Source organism: Pecten maximus, chromosome 19, assembly GCF_902652985.1.
Source record: "Pecten maximus chromosome 19, xPecMax1.1, whole genome shotgun sequence".
Lineage (NCBI taxonomy): Eukaryota > Metazoa > Mollusca > Bivalvia > Pectinida > Pectinidae > Pecten > Pecten maximus.
The window spans coordinates 23,225,351-23,246,339 of record NC_047033.1 but is presented as its reverse complement, the minus strand read 5'-3'; the positions used below and the strand labels follow the sequence as shown (position 1 = coordinate 23,246,339).

General features: G+C 35.6%; 1 protein-coding gene across 1 annotated transcript; it reads left to right on the top strand.

The window, feature by feature from the left end:
• Window positions 1-231: 231 nt before the first annotated feature.
• Window positions 232-20,176, top strand: LOC117318213 (scavenger receptor cysteine-rich type 1 protein M160-like). Its single transcript, XM_033873247.1, has 13 exons — window positions 232-304; window positions 1,005-1,149; window positions 10,991-11,199; window positions 12,209-12,359; window positions 12,854-13,029; window positions 13,686-13,839; window positions 15,408-15,607; window positions 16,297-16,468; window positions 16,715-16,923; window positions 17,486-17,636; window positions 18,020-18,192; window positions 19,140-19,293; window positions 19,426-20,176. The coding sequence occupies exons 1-13, from the start codon at window positions 247-249 to the stop codon at window positions 19,664-19,666; spliced, it is 2,193 nt and encodes a 730-aa protein (XP_033729138.1). The 5' UTR covers window positions 232-246; the 3' UTR covers window positions 19,667-20,176.
• The last annotated feature ends 813 nt before the right edge of the window (window positions 20,177-20,989 follow it).

The window sequence follows — 20,989 nt, the reverse complement described above, 5'->3', positions numbered from 1 at the left end:
CCAAATTGTAGTGTGAGGTATTGTGATTTACAAAGTGAGAGGAGCTCTGCATCGATGACGATACTCTTGTTAGCCGTTGCGATCCACTGGTCCGAAGAAATTTCTACGTTAAACCTGTATGAAGCCAATGAGGGATTTTAAAACTTTCCAGGTCACTGTATAATGTGTAACTAAATATAGATGTCTCGGGTCAGAGAGGTCCGTGGTGTATATATAATCCAGCAGACAAAAGACAGGGTAGGAAAGATGGTGTCGTACTTCCTGCTAGCTGCAGTCTTCGTCTATGGCTATCACGAATCAACAGGTACGTTCAGAATTATAATCAGGCTGTCAAAATTGTCAAATTACATTACTAGCAACAACTGGCTAAACCAACAATAGTCAAACTACTTCATATTACCGACTTTTATATCGGTGTTACATCGACAACGAAAACGTCAGAATAATTCGGGCTTAGCCAATCAAAATCACTCTAAGCCATTAAAGTAAATGTCACCGTAAGTCTAATAACAATCATTTTCTATCAGTAAATACGATAATTACAACTCGATGAATTATCTCCAATTGATAAAGTTTTTTTTCTACTTGTGTATGATGTAGGACGTAGATTTTGCACCTTAATAATTTGTCTGTAAGAATTACATTATTCTGTTGATTTGTCTAAGATTTGGTTTGATTTTGAGTCCTATATCTAGTAAGACAATAAGTTGTATCGGCAGTAACACAATGTGAGTCCTGTAACGTTAGGACAGACAGTCAAAACAAATTAAGACAATACATGTAGCATACTGATTAATAATATATCTGTGTAAGAAAGAGAAATAAAGTTATCGAATGGTGTCATAGGGACCGGTTTGAACTATCGTGGTAATTTCAATGTCCTCTGAATAGAATTAAAGCCACCAGATGCGGAAGTGCCCCCCGTTTAGTCGCCTTCCATCATTAACACCATTAACACCATATAATGTACCACATATAGGGTAAATGTTAAAATATCAATACAGCGCAGAGCTTTCCCGTCCGCCTAACAAATGGTCAAAACAACACTGGTCGGGTGGAAGTCTACCATGACGGGCAATGGGGCGGGGTCTGTGGCATTTCGTGGGACTACAGGGATGCTACGGTTGTTTGCAGGATGTTTGGATACACGTGAGTATATTATTTAGCTTCTCAATAAAATACTTTTATATGTGTGGCGTGAGTATTTGAAAGTAACCTCAAAGACGACGACTTCAGTTAATGAAAACTACAACAGTACATGCATTACACTCCTGTGCTATAGACGTTAAAGGGCGGGGGCTCTAATTAGTATTCACACTACTACCTCCACTGTCACAAAAACACTATTAAGGTGTGAGATTCAAATATGTATGCGTTTTCTATGGAATTTAACACCCACTCTATTTCATTTCATAACAAAGAAACAACAATAAAAAATGTATTTAAGATTACAAGCAATGAAAATCTAACAAGAAATAAGTTGTTAAACGTGTATCAGTCTGTGGCACGAGTACCCCTTTGAATGTGTATGCACGTTTTTACATATTATATTGAGCCACTTAGTCATTAGCGGAACTTAATCCAGCACAAGTCTTAATGGCTTCTGTATAGATTGGTTTGATGTAAGATGCGGTGTTAAGCAGGAATGTTTGTTACCCCTCTTGCTTTTCAGTTTTTATATCAATGAAAGTACAGGCTAAAGCACTCTTTAATGCAGATGATTTGGTAGTTTTAGCAGAACGTGCTGCGGATTTACAAGTATTGTTAGACATTCTGGATGTGTATGTTTATCATGGAATTTGACCATTATTACATAAGGATTTTCTAGGACGGCTAAACATGTCGCTAATTCAGCCTCACGAGCACTTGTTTGCTAAGAGCTGAGGCAAAAGTATGATAGTTTTTCAAAACTATATAACAATACCTCATCTTTATCAAGCATATGCAGCTGTACAAAACTATGAGGACCCATAAATTATCCGTAAGCAAACTTTTTTTTTCTTTGGGTGTAAAATTTGACATAATCAGTGCCGTTGACCGGAAAGCAAAATCAAACGGTCAAACCTTTATCGACAATTCTTAAACGACGAAATTGTCAATGTATGCAATGCCTATCACTTTGCTGACGGAGGCTGAAATATGGAGACAGTCAATGTGATCAGTAAAGGCTTCAGGCAGACGGGGTTTACTGTAAATGCTACAATATCAATTCATATTTTGAGGAAAATGAACATGAACATGCAAACAATAGCATGTCAGATATGATACATGTCAGATATGATACATGTAAATGATACATGTCAGATATGATACATGTCAGATATGATACATGTCTGATATGATACATGTCAGATATGATACATGTCTGATATGATACATGTCAGATATACATGTCAGATATGATACATGTCTGATATGATACATGTCAGATATGATACATGTCAGATATGATACATGTCTGATATGATACATGTCAGATATGATACATGTCAGATATGATACATGTCAGATTTGATACATGTCTGATATGATACATGTCAGATATACATGTCTGATATGATACATGTCAGATATGATACATGTCAGATATGATAAATGTCAGATTTGATACATGTCAGATATGATACATGTCAGATTTGATACATGTCAGATTTGATACATGTCAGATATGATACATGTCAGATATGATACATGTAAATGATACATGTCAGATATGATACATGCCAGATATGATACATGTCAGATATGATACATGTCAGATATGATACATGTCTGATATGATACATGTCAGATATGATACATGTCTGATATGATACATGTCTGATATGATACATGTCAGATATGATACATGTCAGATATGATCCATGTCAGATATGATACATGTCATATATGATACATGTCAGATATGATACATGTCAGATATGATACATGTCTGATATGATACATGTCAGATATGATACATGTCAGATATGATACATGTCTGATATGATACATGTCAGATATGATACATGTCAGATATGATACATGTCTGATATGATACATGTCAGATATGTTCCATGTCAGATATGATACATGTCATATATGATACATGTCAGATATGATACATGTCAGATACCATACATGTCAGATATGATACATGTCTGATATGATACATGTCAGATATACATGTCAGATATGATACATGTCAGATATGATACATGTCAGATTTGATACATGTCAGATTTGATACATGTCTGATATGATACATGTCAGATTTGATACATGTCTGATATGATACATGTCAGATATGATACATGTCAGATATGATACATGTCAGATATGATACATGCCAGATATGATACATGTCAGATATGATACATGTCTGATATGATACATGTCAGATATGATACATGTCAGATATGATACATGTCTGATATGATACATGTCTGATATGATACATGTCAGATATGATACATGCCAGATATGATACATGTCAGATATGATACATGTCATATATGATACATGTCAGATATGATACATGTCAGATATGATACATGCCAGATATGATACATGTCAGATATGATACATGCCAGATATGATACATGTCAGATATGATACATGTCAGATATGATACATGTCTGATATGATACATGTCAGATATGATACATGTCAGATATGATACATGTCAGATATGATACATGTCAGATATGATACATGTCAGATATGATACATGTCTGATATGATACATGTCAGATATGATACATGTCTGATATGATACATGTCAGATATGATACATGTCATATATGATACATGTCATATATGATACATGTCATATATGATACATGTCAGATATGATACATGTCTGATATGATACATGTCAGATTTGATACATGTCTGATATGATACATGTCAGATATGATACATGTCAGATATGATACATGTCAGATATGATACATGCCAGATATGATACATGTCAGATATGATACATGTCTGATATGATACATGTCAGATATGATACATGTCAGATATGATACATGTCTGATATGATACATGTCTGATATGATACATGTCAGATATGATACATGCCAGATATGATACATGTCAGATATGATACATGTCATATATGATACATGTCAGATATGATACATGTCAGATATGATACATGCCAGATATGATACATGTCAGATATGATACATGCCAGATATGATACATGTCAGATATGATACATGTCAGATATGATACATGTCTGATATGATACATGTCAGATATGATACATGTCAGATATGATACATGTCAGATATGATACATGTCAGATATGATACATGTCAGATATGATACATGTCTGATATGATACATGTCAGATATGATACATGTCTGATATGATACATGTCAGATATGATACATGTCAGATATGATCCATGTCAGATATGATACATGTCATATATGATACATGTCAGATATGATACATGTCAGATACGATACATGTCAGATATGATACATGTCTGATATGATACATGTCAGATATACATGTCAGATATGATACATGTCAGATATGATACATGTCAGATATGATACATGTCAGATTTGATACATGTCAGATTTGATACATGTCAGATATGATACATGTCTGATATGATACATGTCAGATTTGATACATGTCTGATATGATACATGTCAGATATGATACATGTCAGATATGATACATGCCAGATATGATACATGTCAGATATGATACATGTCAGATATGATACATGTCTGATATGATACATGTCAGATATGATACATGTCAGATATGATACATGTCTGATATGATACATGTCTGATATGATACATGTCAGATATGATACATGCCAGATATGATACATGTCAGATATGATACATGTCAGATATGATACATGTCTGATATGATACATGTCTGATATGATACATGTCAGATATGATACATGTTTGATATGATACATGTCTGATATGATACATGTCAGATATGATACATGTCAGATTTGATACATGTCAGATATGATACATGTCAAATATGATACATGTAAATGATACATGTCAGATATACATGTCAGATATGATACATGTCAGATATGATACATGTCAGATATGATACATGTAAATGATACATGTCAGATATACATGTCAGATATGATACATGTCAGATATGATACATGTCAGATATGATACATGTCTGATATGATACATGTCTGATATGATACATGTCAGATATGATACATGCCAGATATGATACATGTCAGATATGATACATGTCAGATATGATACATGTCTGATATGATACATGTCTGATATGATACATGTCAGATATGATACATGTTTGATATGATACATGTCTGATATGATACATGTCAGATATGATACATGTCAGATTTGATACATGTCAGATATGATACATGTCAGATATGATACATGTAAATGATACATGTCAGATATACATGTCAGATATGATACATGTCAGATATGATACATGTCAGATATGATACATGTAAATGATACATGTCAGATATACATGTCAGATATGATACATGTCAGATATGATACATGTCAGATATGATACATGTCAGATATGATACATGTCTGATATGATACATGTCAGATATGATACATGTCAGATATGATCCATGTCAGATATGATACATGTCATATATGATACATGTCAGATATGATACATGTCAGATACGATACATGTCAGATATGATACATGTCTGATATGATACATGTCAGATATACATGTCAGATATGATACATGTCAGATTTGATACATGTCAGATTTGATACATGTCAGATATGATACATGTCTGATATGATACATGTCAGATTTGATACATGTCTGATATGATACATGTCAGATATGATACATGTCAGATATGATACATGCCAGATATGATACATGTCAGATATGATACATGTCAGATATGATACATGTCTGATATGATACATGTCAGATATGATACATGTCAGATATGATACATGTCTGATATGATACATGTCTGATATGATACATGTCAGATATGATACATGCCAGATATGATACATGTCAGATATGATACATGTCAGATATGATACATGTCTGATATGATACATGTCTGATATGATACATGTCAGATATGATACATGTCTGATATGATACATGTCTGATATGATACATGTCTGATATGATACATGTCAGATATGATACATGTCAGATTTGATACATGTCAGATATGATACATGTCAGATATGATACATGTAAATGATACATGTCAGATATACATGTCAGATATGATACATGTCAGATATGATACATGTCAGATATGATACATGTAAATGATACATGTCAGATATACATGTCAGATATGATACATGTCAGATATGATACATGTCAGATATGATACATGTCTGATATGATACATGTCTGATATGATACATGTCAGATATGATAGATATGATACATGTCAGATATGATACATGCCAGATATGATACATGTCAGATATGATACATGTCAGATATGATACATGTAAATGATACATGTCAGATATGATACATGTCAGATTTGATACATGTCAGATTTGATACATGTCAGATATGATACATGTCAGATTTAATACATGTCAGATATGATACATGTCTGATATGATACATGTCAGATATGATACATGTCTGATATGATACATGTCAGATTTGTCAGATATGATACATGTCAGATATGATACATGCAATGCAAGAAAATACAGTTTTGAATAATTTTGATACACGAGGTAAAAAAATGAAGGATTTTGAGTAAGAACACACTCTTTTATATTAAGGTAGACCGACCCTTCTGTGACGTCACAGACATGAGTCCGGCGATCCGGCGATCCGGGCCCTTGATTATATTCACGAATAGTTACATCTGGTTTAATTTTCAAGTCAGCTGGGAGATAAATGTTTTGGTCTACAGCACGATGTGGTCAAGAGGTAAAGGGGTCAGTTTTGTAAAACTAAAAGACTAGGTAAGGCTTATGCTTTCAATGAAGTGAGAACATAAATTAAAGATGGTCCATTGAAAACAAGGACAGCGATGTATCACATAATGTGCCAATGTGTAACGACCATATAACGTTAGTTACACTCTCGGCGGAGACAATTTATATCAAGTCAGGAAGAGGTTAGCACATCTCCAATTTATGGCAATGTAGAACAAGAGGACACTTCATGGCGCACGGGCCGACGCATAGTGGAGGTGGGGACTTTGGACGATGCTCTAACAGCATGTGCATTATTTATTCAAACTGACACGGCGCACACTATATGCGACCGTCATCAGAAAACATTCATCTTTAACCTACCGTGCCACTCAATACGAATTGTTACAATAGTCGATTGAAGTGAGATGGGGTGCCGTTTCGCTCGTGGCGCTGTTGCCAACCTTGTACTTAACAGATTACACATACCACTGAAATATAAAAAAAAAAATGAAAATAACATTTTCTATGCAAGCGCCTGTGGTCTAGGCTGGAGATTTCACGGTTCCATGGGGAGCTCTCTACCAGGTTCGAGCAGTTTTATAAATAGATCATAACAAAAACGGATGACGGATTGACAAGCACAAATTCGGACCGTTTAAAGAGGCATGTCCGTGAATGATTTGTAACGAGTTGCATAAATGCAAAAAATACATAAACAAAAACCATCAAAAGGCCAACTTTGGTAATTTCTACATCACTACCATGTCAGCAAATTGCGGCGCCCGGGTGTTAAGCTTAAGAGCGTCTTCGTTGCCACGGGTGTAAAATACGGAAATGTTTAATTTTCCTATTTAACTATTACCAATCAATCCAATAAGACTTGACAATGTCAAAATATATAATTCCGATAAACTGTGAGATTTACAGTCATTTCGATTGCGGATTTTGCTGTATATGTTGCATAATTCGTGGATTGCGGCATAATTTGGTCATACCCGCCTACAATGTGGGCGAATTAGCAAAAAATGAGAGGTGTTTTTCCTGTCAGTTATCCTTGCAAGTTATAGCCAATTTATCATTTTGTTCCGTGGTCGGGTTATTTTCCTTGAAGGACATCATTATCACATCAAAAAAGAGAAAAAATATCCCAACCGTTCTTCCGATCCCGTCTTCGGGGTTCATTTTCTATAGAAATTATCGTTGCCCGGGTGTAAAATTCATCGATGCCCAGGTGTAAGCACCGGCGCCCGGTCAGTACGATTGAACCCGGTGAGTAAAGCCTGGGGTCGCGGTTCGATGACGGTGGAGGCACACTACTTGCTTTTCTGTTACATCGGTTGACCATTCCAAGTGCAAGCTATATGAAATTGTGAGGCTTCGTTGGGGATAAAACCTGGGTTAATGTGTGTTCGGGGCGAACTCGTTTGAAAAGTGAGGAATAGTGAGGCAGGTTTTAATTGTAAATAGGGTACATAGTGATTTCAGGTGGGGGAATTTCCATTTAGTCAGTCGGTAGAGCGACGGAGCAGTAAGCAGAGGGTCGCGGGTTCAACCCCTTGTGGAGGCACTAAATTCGCTTTCCTGTTATATATATCATGAAAATATTGTTGTATCGTCTGCCCTTTTACGTTGTTAGTAGCAAAGAAATATGGCAGTAGAATACTGATGCCATTACTAAGTGCACGATCATTTGGAATCCAACAATGCAAAGTAAAGACAATGAAATTCACATCAGGACAAACAATAAACAATTCTGTCACAGTGTTCGAAAGTAAAGGTGGTCCGATGGCCAGAGGCTATAGAAAACCTGGTCGGTCTATGAAAAAAATTTCTTAGTGTTGGCCCCAATGGCTATGAAAAGTTTGAGTCCTGACATACATTACAATTCATGTAAACAACATTCCAATATTTTCTGACAAATGATGTGTAATCAGAGCTTAAAATAGAGGTTTTTTAACCCATAATAGCGTCTTATTACTGGATGATGCAAGCGTTTGCGTGACAGTAATGCTACTTTTCAACAATATGTTTACAAAATGGGTCTATGGAAAGATGACTTGGGCTATGGGATTTCAATTTTCTGTAGACATACTGTCTAAGGAATTTTCATATATACTTTCATGTATAGATGTTTAGATGTAATACATAGTTTATGTTACAATGTGTTTACATGTTTAGATTTAGATTTTTTGAAAAGGGGGGTATAATCACATATTGTATTTTGGCCTAGTTTGTAGCATTTTTTGTGTGTCATTCTTTTAAATTAACCGGTCCACCTAATGAGTGACCTGTGGGGAATGGGTGTGCCTAATGAGTGTCCTGTGAGGAAATTAACCCCCCCGCCCTAAATTCTAAAATCTGAAAATGTGGTAGTATATACATGTTACGGTGAGTGATTACTGTCATAGCTGCGCTCTTCTAAGGCTTTGCCTTCATTCAAATTACATTATCGCATAGGTTGGATTGCTCGACACTTGACACTCGAGTAACATTGGTTAGCGCTGCAAATGAAGCTCATATATTGTGCATGTTCTGGCATTCTGTATCACCGATACGCTTCGTTTGAAATGGCGTATTAGAAGCAAGCGTCTGAAGGACCGTTAGTGTAATGTTCTAATTTTCATCCAGAAAAGAGGAAAATATCCGGAAAATGTTAATTGCGTTTGGGAAATCAAACATAAAAAATTCTTTAAAAAAAAAAAAAAAAGAAAGCACCAGTAACATAGATTACAATATAATTTATGAAAGAAAATGGTAAAGATTTAACAAAAAAATTCATCAATCTCAGATTCCAAAATAACTGCTCTAATTTGGTAATTTGAGCCATACTTGAAGCAAAAGTTTTGGGGCACCAGCAAAGTAAACGGTCATAGTGTGAAAAGTAATATGGTGAGGTGTTATTTTTTTTTTTTTTTTTAAAGCATACATATAAAATTTTTAATTAAGCAAAAAAAAGGGGGTCATTTTTCTGTTCATTTTTTCAGGAAAAAAATAAACGTGTATTTTTTCAAATCAATTTTTCACTAAAAATAACATGTTTTTCGTATAAAAATAGCCATATTTTGTTAACCACCCAAAGAATCTTCTCTTTTTTAATAACTATGAATGATATTGCTCATACTGATGATATAAATAAGATATAAACTTCTTTTTATGCTTGAGGTGAATATTATCGGGGAAAGATAAAATCTACCAAAGTCCTTAAAAATATGGTTCAGCTATTAATAAATACGTATCTTTATGTGGTCCTGGTAGTAAAACGAACGTGGTGACATATGTTTTTTATGTGCTTTTTGTGATAAGAGCATAATTAATATTGAAATGAAAATAAAATTAAGGAGATCTATCAGAGGAAACCCGAAGGGTCGGTCTACCTTAAACGAAATTTTCTTAAGATAAAAAATACATCTTCCTATTGCAGCCCATTCGTTATTATGTGCTTAAGTAACTCGGAATAGTATAAAATATATCGTCTAAAAATAGTAATAAGGAGTATGTAATTCTTTAAATAAAAACCAGCCCAAGGAAGGCCACCGACACTAATAAACAACAACAGTGATATTTTCATTTTTAAAATGCCACCATGTTCTCTGATAACCGCAATATCTCAACCGGAAGATCACCTTTAAATTTCCCATTGGAAAGAAGTCTGTTATACAAAGGGTAATCCGTGGCCAAAGGCAACATCTGGTTATATTACGGAACTCTTTTTAAAACTGAAACGAAATTTTATACAGTGTAGTATATCCCCCATTCTTTTCTATGTATTTGATATCGATCCAAATTAGGCACATTAATAGATTAATGATAGAATATTTAATATCTATACTACATTTATTTGAAGGAAATCTGCGATAAGTTATTGCTATGTATCTAATGTGTGATGGTTTTAATTTTAACATGCCTTTTGTCTGAATAAACAAAATTAATAGAAACTTCCTATTTTGGTCAAGTATTATAATGCCTCGAACAGGTTGATGTTGGCACGCGAGGAGGTATTGTATCGTTTGTGATGCAATGTTTTACCGTTTTAGTCGTTTCAAAATATTGATGGTATTATCAACAGGAAAGGGACTGCAGTTAAACGATATGCCACACAGGATTCTGCCTGGTATGAATGGTTTGGGAATCAGACGGAACCGAGCCTTGTATGGATGAATGGTGCACAGTGTAACGGCACAGAAAACAGTCTTTTAGAGTGCCCGTTTGGAGGATTCGGCAACACTACCTGTCCTCAGTACTACGGCAGGGCCTATGTTTTCTGTTATGATGAAGGTAATATTTGTATATACATGTTCAGGGCACATCATATACGTTATTTCCGAAACCATCAATATCAAATTTGATTTAGTTAACAAAATTGTCAATTGATTTGTTTTAATTATTAAAGAGTTATTGTTCGTTTATTTTGGGGTTCGCACCCTCACAACGATTGTTGTTATTTAAGGACGATATCTACAGTGTCATCACACCGACCGATAACCCATCCAGTCACATTGTACTAATAACTTCTACCCATCGTTGCTCTCACATTTCTATAGAAAAGGAAACAAGAACAAAGACAGGTTTTGGTTTGAAAAGTGTCGATTAAATTAAACAGTTATTTAAACATTTCAACGAGTAAGGTAAGCTAGTTAATATATTCTTAGCGGCCCACGAACAATTTAATTAAGGTAATTAGGACCTTAAAACGTGACTGAAACAGATAGCTTATAAAACGAAACAACATCACACAAACGAAATATGTAAAAAAAAAAAAAAAAAAAAAAATAAAGAAGTGGTACAGTTTAAAACGACAAACGGTTACTCATACCATGTGATACCAACGAGTAGGGTGCTTTGTGAAAAATGAATTCTGTGTTTGTCATGATTCTATAGAATGAATACGACAAATGTCATATCCATAACATACAAGCGTGTCTTCTCGTTTCCACTGAAGGTTTTGTTTGGTTTTGTACAGTTTAATGTCCGTTCGCCAACTATGGCCATTCATTTAAGAACGCCCCTCACCCCCCGTGCGCGTGCGCGTGCGAGCTGCATGTGTGGTGAGTGGCTGTGTTTTGGGAGGCTTCGGTATGTTAGTGTTGGCCTCTTACGACAGTGCTACCTCACTGAAGTATACTGCTGAAGACACTACCAACTACCAACAGTCGTCACTTCCAAATACGAAACGTTGAAAGTAATAGCTACCATTTTCCAGACTGTAATGTCTCGGCCGGGAGAGAGAACCCACAGCCTCCATCAAACTCTTAGTTAGAAGTCATTTGCGATACTTTACATTCAGATGGCAGCGACGTAGAAGTTCGGTTAGTGGGCGGTACATATGACGCCAGTGGACATGTTGAGGTCCATTACAGTAGTTACTGGGGAAGTGTAGCCTGGGACGGCTTTTACAGCAGCGAGGCTGAAGTTGTATGCAGGATGCTTGGATACAGGTAAATTTAAGGCTATGAAGTTGTACTTATTACTCGTTTCAATTAAAATGATGGCCACGCATTCCCATTTGTATCATTGGGTGTTATAGTTTTGGCACGCTTGTCTATTAGTGTCAATAATTGTCCTCCAATTCGTCTTTTAATATTTTTTTGCTTTGATGCGCCTGCCAATAATTATTATATCAGGGAGCTGTCCTCTCATTCTTCTGTTGATTTTTATATAACCAAGTATACCATTCCTTTTAAATCTTGCTAAGTTTTATACATGCTGTTGTGATATTCTGCTCCGTCGACTTGCGAAAGGGTTCTATGGGCTGTTCCATAAAACTTCTCAAATGTATGTATATGTTTCTCCAAAGCAGCATTTTGATGGCATTATTGTAAACTTATTTTGCTTTCACTTTTGTACATTTTGTTTGTTTTGAATGTCGGTTACCTAAACATCCAGTTATTATCAAACAATAACATAAAGATTGCTTTTCAAAATATTTCAGCCATGGGATATCCTATGGGGGTTCAACGATATCTTTCACTAAACTACCAATATGGATGGACTACCTTGATTGCAATGGTAACGAGACAAATATCGCAAACTGTACCTTCGGGGGATGGGGACAAATAACATCTTCTTTGGGGATAGCAACTGCCCTTTGTTATAACGAATTATTGGGTGAGTATCAAAATAAAAGTAATTTGATATGTATTGTATTGTTATATGGTAAATAGACAATATCCGTCATTTTCTAAGTCCAAATCCTCAACTTGACGGAAGTTTAGGTTGTAAAATACATTGTGTTCTATAGTTGAGCACTATCGCAAGTGAATTCGCGCTCTATATAACTGCTTTGTCATAGCTCATGACTTCAGAATTTTGTATGATATGCGTCGTCAGAGCATATTTCGGTCATATTACAAAAAGTGCCAGGATGATCTGTAGCCATCATGTTTTGTCCATTGTCATGCTCTGTCCGTAAACTTTTCAAACGTTTTTTTTTATATTCCACAATAGGGATTCAGCTCAAACTTACCTGAACTGATTCTTAGGAGGTCCTGAACAATTGTTATTTTTTAGATCGGCTCCGAAATATAGCAGTGAAAAACACAAACTGTCATTTAACTGAACATTTGTAGGAATGTTAAGGATGAAAAGCATGTAATGAATTATAACTATATTTTACTCTTTGTTTTAAGATGCAAAAATGTCCATATTTTCATTGCCTAAATTAACTATTTGATTTGGACAATGTTAAGATTTTTTATGCTTAGTAACAGAATCAATCACTTTGTCAAATATGAGTTTCTATTTTTCCTTGATTCCACATGTAGCCACTGACGAGCAGCAAGGAGTTCGCCTTAGGGATGGCGTGTCGAATTCCATTGGGGCTGTAGAGATTATGTACGGCGGGGAGTGGATGATGGTGTGTGGGGAAAACTGGGGCAGTACTGAAGCCAATATTGTTTGTCAGATGCTTGGATACAGGTAAAATGTGCTAAGATCATCCTTCCAATCTCGTTTCCTTTTCTGGCCTTTGCTTGGTTTAGTATTGTGTTGTATCAAATTAATAACACAGGACATCAAGACGATATCTACAAATATTGAGCCAATGATGGACCCTTTATAGTATCATCACTTATAGATTATCTGAGTCAAACCTAATGTAAGTGAAAAAATAGATACCCCTGCTTATCACTCAGCTATTTTGGGAATGGGACGACTGGTTTGCTCGATACAATTATAATGTTATCGGTTGAGGTGTTGTGTGGGTCAGCGAGAAACTGATATCGATACAATTATAATGTTATCGGTTGAGGTGTTGTGTGGGTCAGCGAGAAACTGATATCGACTTTATGGTGGTACTTCACTGAAGGATACTTTCGAAGACACAATACCCGTTCAATTATACTGGTAACGGGCGAACCAGTTGTCCCCTCTGATATATATATTTCCAATTATTAGCCACGCTTTTGATGAAATTTGAACTTGTTTTCAATTTTAATTTTGTTTTATACCTCAAACATCCGATTGTCATGAAACAATAATCAGGTATTTTTTTCAATGTATTTAAGCCATGGGATATCTTTTTATTTTTTAGAAAGAACATAATATAAGATCCCAAATGTAGTAGCTTTATTAATCTCTGACAGCCTGTAAAGTCTCTTCCGATCATGGAACGGGGCCAGAGGTACAGTTCTTACGCCCTATATGAAGGGAATATATTTGGAAGTAGGACAACTGGTTTGCCAGTTGTCAGTAAATAGTGACTAGTGATTTTGGGTTCGTTCTGGTTTAGCATTGTCTAACGTTTTGTCAACAGCTGAGGTCATTTAAGGACGACCTCCTATGCATGCGTGTAGTGAATTTATGTATATTATTTGTAAGAGTACGGTATGTCAGTGTTTTATCTGCTTCCGATAGTCCGGAAATGATGCCGATTTATAGTGCTACCTCGCTGCAGCATACTGCCCAAACCACTCAGCAGGACATCCCACCCGGTCACATTATACTGCCATGGGCGAATTAGTCGTTCCCCTCCTAATATGTCACGCGTTAAGCAGGAGTAGCAACTACCAATTCTATAGATTCTAGTATGTCTTCAGAGGACATAATCCAAAGCCTTCATCACAAGGGCGAACGCACAACTAAAGGCCAAAAGTGGGCCAGTGTCAAGGGAGACATCTGGCAGAAAGTTGTTTAGAAATAAGAGAAAAGATAAGATGCTATATGTATTTCTTGTATTTGATCACTCTTTGTCGAAACCTGAAATAACAAAAGGCCACAATAATGCTCCAGACCAAATTTCTTCAACATCCTTTCAGATTCATTTAAGAATGGTATCTAGTAGCGATTGATTTTCCCCCATTGAATACGGTCCCTTTAGCCCCAAAGGGAGCACACCCTCTGTCTTTCAGACCTTATCTCATCACCATCCATTGAGGGGTTCAGTACTACTGGTGATTTAAAGAAGGCGTTGACTGACTGCCAGTCGAGTCTGGTGAGATAAAACAATCGGCAAGTTTTCTTTTATTGTAAAACGACATGTTTTTCAGGAACGGAAGTGAACAAATTTATGCACGCTTCCCATGGGATTCTGTAGAGGACATTATACCGAAAGTACATATAAGCTGTACAGGAACGGAATCGAGTATCTACGAGTGTACATTTAGCGACGTTCAATCTTATTGCAACTACCAGTATGGCAGAGGCGGAGTTAACTGCTCGGAACCTATAGCATTGGCGGACAGCTCAGGTAACGTATTATGTAAACTTTTACCATGTAACCTCAATCCGTCTGCATGGAGATAAAAACGCCACCAAAAATAAAATAGAACAATAGAATAAGCGGTAGGTAACTAATATCAATTTTGACCAATCAGAAGCCTTAATTATGTCAAAAAAATCAATAATGATGAACACAATTATCGACTTTTCATTGGGAGTATCACCGCCAAAGACATATTTCTATTTTCATTTTTGAATTCAAAAATCTAATCGCCATGTATACAGGGTGTAGAATTTTACATGCTGTCCCCATGTTCTGTAAAAATGCTAAAAGGAGAAAATTAGATAACAAGAAAATGTAATGATAATTATATAGTAAGTAAGTGTTTGATCAATCCCAAGGCTGCACTTTCTTAACCATTCGTAGAAAAGAATAGATCACATTTAAGTCGTAATACTAACTCAAAATAGATTAAATGGGGAGAATCTATAACTAAAGATGGCTTTACAAGGATATTCATGAAAAAAAACCGTAACAGGTTTCGGAACAGTAAGCGTCGTATGCTTCATTAACGGCACGATGCAAGTTTAGGTGAAAGGACCACTGGACAGTGGACATCACATTTTTAGATTACTGATTTTTATCCTGATTTGAAACGTCAATAACATTTTAATGAAAGTAAAAGGGTTTTATTTGTATTGTGTTTGTTTTAATAGTTTCGCCTATGACTCCGACAACAGAAACACCTTTCGCTTTACGCCTAGAAAACGGGCTGTACAACAACAGTGGCCGACTCGGAGTGTACCACAATGGCCAATGGGGCGGAGTCTGTGAATATGGATGGAATTACAACGATGCAAATGTTGCTTGCAGAATGCTTGGATATACGTAAGAATTGCTTTATGCTACAAAGCGTAACACGTATGTATGAAATATTAAGGTTTTCGAAAAGCGGTCATAATTTCAACAAAGATTTACGTAAAAGACCACAGCATCCTAACATAAGTGTACGTGTAATGAAGGCCTGCCGTTGTATTATCACATGTCTCATATGATACCAATGTCCAGAGGAACTAATTTCCTCAAGCCCAATGACTAAATAGTACAATACAATGTATATAACTCTTTTGACAGTAACGGGACTATAACTAGTCAGCGTTATACACTTGATTCCGTCTGGTATGAATGGTTTGGTAATGAGACTGACCCAGGCCTTATATGGATGGGAAATGTACAGTGTATTGGTACGGAGACCAGCCTGGCAGACTGTCCGTTTGACGGATGGGGAGTTAGCAACTGTTTTAATTACAAGCAGCCTGCATATGTTTTCTGTTACAACGAAGGTACGTAGTATACATTTGTTATTAGAATCACTAGATGTATACTTTCGATAGGTTCGCTGGTATTTAGATTGTAAAGGCGACGTTTAAAAATTGCGAAAACTAACATTACAAGATATAGTTTCATTTGGTTAACATTGTGTAACAAGATTAACAGTTAAGGTTATTTAAGGGCAACCTCCCATATGTGGGAGGTGCATGCGTGTGGTGAGTGAGTGTTTTGGGAGGCTGTGGTATGTTCGTGTTTGTCCCCATGTGATAGCGCGGAACTGATGTCGACTTTATAGTGCTACCTCACTGAATTACTCTTCCGAAGACACCCAACAGGACACCCTACTCAGTCAAACTAATCTTTGACAACAAATCGTCCCCACTCCCAAAATATCTAGCGTTAAGCAGAAGTATAAGAAAACTGTCATTGCTATACATAAAGGTGGTGTTTTAAGGTAGATATTAGGATAAATAAAATGTTACAATGCATCAGAGAAATTCCATTATACATGTTTTGTTTTAATATTTTATGATTCATCTTAATCACTGTATTTCATGTACGCTCCTCAATTAGATACCTCACCAATGGAAGTTCGAATAGTGAACGGCAAATCAGATGGATATGGCCATATCGAAGTACATTATAGTAGTATTTGGGGAGGTGTACCATATGACGGCTTTTACGGCAACGAGGCTGAAGTTGTATGTAGGACGCTTGGTTACAGGTACATCGTACTATTATCAACTATTGTTATTGATTTATATAACCAAATCGCGATCAGTATACAATGTACAATATTGTCCTCGCCCTCTTTAAATTTTCTCAACATCAATATCTACTTAATTGCAACTTAATGCTTCACAGATATCATGAAAGTATCATTCCAAGTTGCTGCAAAAAATCAGAATAAAAAGTCAAGATAATTATTAGCAATTCATAATTCATAGAAATATGGGAAGGGGTAACCGTTTTACATCCATGCAAATGTAACCTTCAGTTAAGAACAACGTTAAAACGTTAATAACGATATTTTGAAATTCAATAACAATGAATTCGCATAAGCTGTTTTGGAAAAGGTGTACCTACAATATGTTGTTTGTATTTCAGACACGGGATTTCATACGGCGGTTCAGAAATAAAATACAGCACAATTCCACGATGGATGAAAAGACGGTGTACAGGCACAGAAACAAATTTTGCCGACTGTCCAATCGACGGCAGGGACCAGATATCGTATGATTTAGGCATAGCTACTGCCCTTTGCTACAATAATACGCAAGGTATGTTTACAAGGCGACATTTAAAAAGAAAGCAATTTGTGATTTAATGATAGTCCTCACCAATTCAATTTACAGTTTTGGTTGAGATTCTGCCATAGAAGGTTTCTGCAAAAATACATTGAAATTGGTTTAAGAGTTTAGAAGTGGTAAGTGTATTTTTTTAACTGACGCGCATCGACGTAAAAACATTATTTGAATAGGTCACTTGAAACTAAGATGACCTTGATTAAAAACAAACAGTTTCAGTAATGTTTTCTGAATTAAGAGTTCGGTACTTATATATAGATACAGTCATCAGAAGACTCGGAACGGACTTAATGTCAATTTCCCTTCACAACAGAAACTATATGACAAGAAGAAAATTATATGAAACAATCATTTTGTTCTCATTGTAACATCAATCAATGAAAATAAAATTTGAAACGATTTGGATGTGTATTTAATTCAATATTTCTGATCACTTTTTTCATGGTAACAGAGACAAACCAAACAAAAGATCTCGCAAATATCAAATGGCACAACTAGGTCATTAGTGTAGTTTGTGTAAAACGTTTCATACATTTTAACTGACCAGTTGTAGGGAAAAAAGTTAGTATTTCTGATCATTTTATCCAAATTTACTGAGAAAAAGCAAAAGGAAAATATCGCTTCGAGCATAAGACATAAGAAGGGCACTTACCTGATTATATTCATCAATTTTTGTAGAGATCAGTTGATGGACGGATCCACGCAAGGATGGCGTCCAACATTTATACCTCACTTTTGCGATCTACAGGGAAATAATTAAAAAGAAGCTATGGGTGTAAAAAATTGAATTCGTGTTTGTAAATAGGATTGCTTGTTTATATGTAGATACATATACATGAGTGTACTATATAACGTATTGCCATTCCTGACTGCCTGGCCATGCCGATATATACAATAACTCGTACTTTATTTTTTACTAGGTTTGAACGAACAAGAATCTCTGCACCTGGTCGACGTTGATGTCAGATCATCTGGTGCCGTTGAGGTTGTGTATGGAGACCAGCGTGTGACGGTGTGTGGTAGGAACTGGGGAGACACTGAAGCGAAAATCGTATGTCGGATGCTTGGTTTCAGGTATAGAAACATGAAAAGAACGACTTACAATTCCAAGATCACGTTACGTACCATTAATTGATTGCTTATATCATTTCTTAACATTTCTTCATTTTTGTAATATCTTAAATCCACATATTTTGTTTTGTTTAGGAATGGAACCGCTAAATACTTCCAAAGATACCAGTGGGAATCACCAGAAGATTTGACGTTGAAGATACGTATAAACTGTTCAGGGACAGAATCGAGCATCTATGAATGTACATTCAGTAATGTTTCTTCCTACTGTGACTACCGGTTTGGAAGAGGGGGTGTTTCCTGCTCGGAACCCATAGGTAACTTAACATATATCTGCATCTTCCTACATCTAGGTATCATTGTTATATCATTTTAAACACTTACTACAGAACATGAAAGCTTCTCCTGTTAAAATCACATTAACTTTGACTATGGAAAAGCAAAATAAAGCAATATTTACAATTTTAACCTGACCTTGTCAGAGGATGATGGTTTTAACGTGCTGAATTTTTAGCAATATATCAATGTTTCGCTAGAGTACTATATATGTTCTCATTTTATTTCCTTTTTGTGCCATATACATTTTAGTTTTGACAGGTCGAGAAACATATGGATGACATCCTGTTTTGGATTTCCACTGTTAACATTTCCTGGACACTTTTTTTTTTTTTTTTGACGGCCGAAGCAATTTAACGTCAACATGAAACAAGGAAACAAACATCGACCTAATTACAACATGTCTGTGATATCTGATGAGACAACAATCTAATTAATATTTTTCTTTTGCCGCAAATCTGACAATATAAACATGACGATGACTGTATATGGTATGTAACAGATACACATCAATATTTACATTCTGACCGTAAAAACCATGAACACATCCAGACAGTAAAATAAACATACATGTACTTCACACGTTATTCTTGATCAGTCCTATTTGTCTTGTGCCGTCTGTCTTGTCTTTGTGATGTCCTTTATTTAATGATGTCCTGCATTTGTTTGAGAGTGTGAATTGTTTGTCCTGTATTGTCTGTATAGTTTTGTGATGTCAAATACATATATATCTTGATAGCGTTAATAATTCTAATGATACGCTTTGATATGACATTACTGTATGATGTCATATATATATATATATATAGATATCGTGATATGTTGTGATTTGTACTAAATTATGACATATATCATTAATGATACTTTATAATACGTCCCTGATGTGATATATAATATTACTTATACGTTGAGATATGTACTGTATGATGCTTGACCATTAATGAATTGAATCACTTTATATTAATACCATGTTTATTAAGCCATACAAGTGTATTTTCCTTTGATATTATGTTTTTTCCTGATCCCATCGTTGAAAACCTTTTCAAATAGCACGGATATGTGAAGTCGAGTCTTGTAGAAAACGTGTATACGCCAATATGAAAAGCATGAAGAGATGGAAGCTGACGCGGTACTATTGTATTGGTCGGTTAGTAACGACGTCTGTACAGGTAATAATCGAGGTCAGGTAATCATCGAGGTCAGGTAATAATCGAGGTCAGGTAATCATCGAGGTCAGGTAATAATCGAGGTCAGGTAATCATCGAGGTCAGGTAATAATCGAGGTCAGGTAATAATCGAGGTCAGGTTATAATCGAGGTCAGGTTATAATCGAGTCAAAGCCATAGTTGGTTCAGATGCTCAC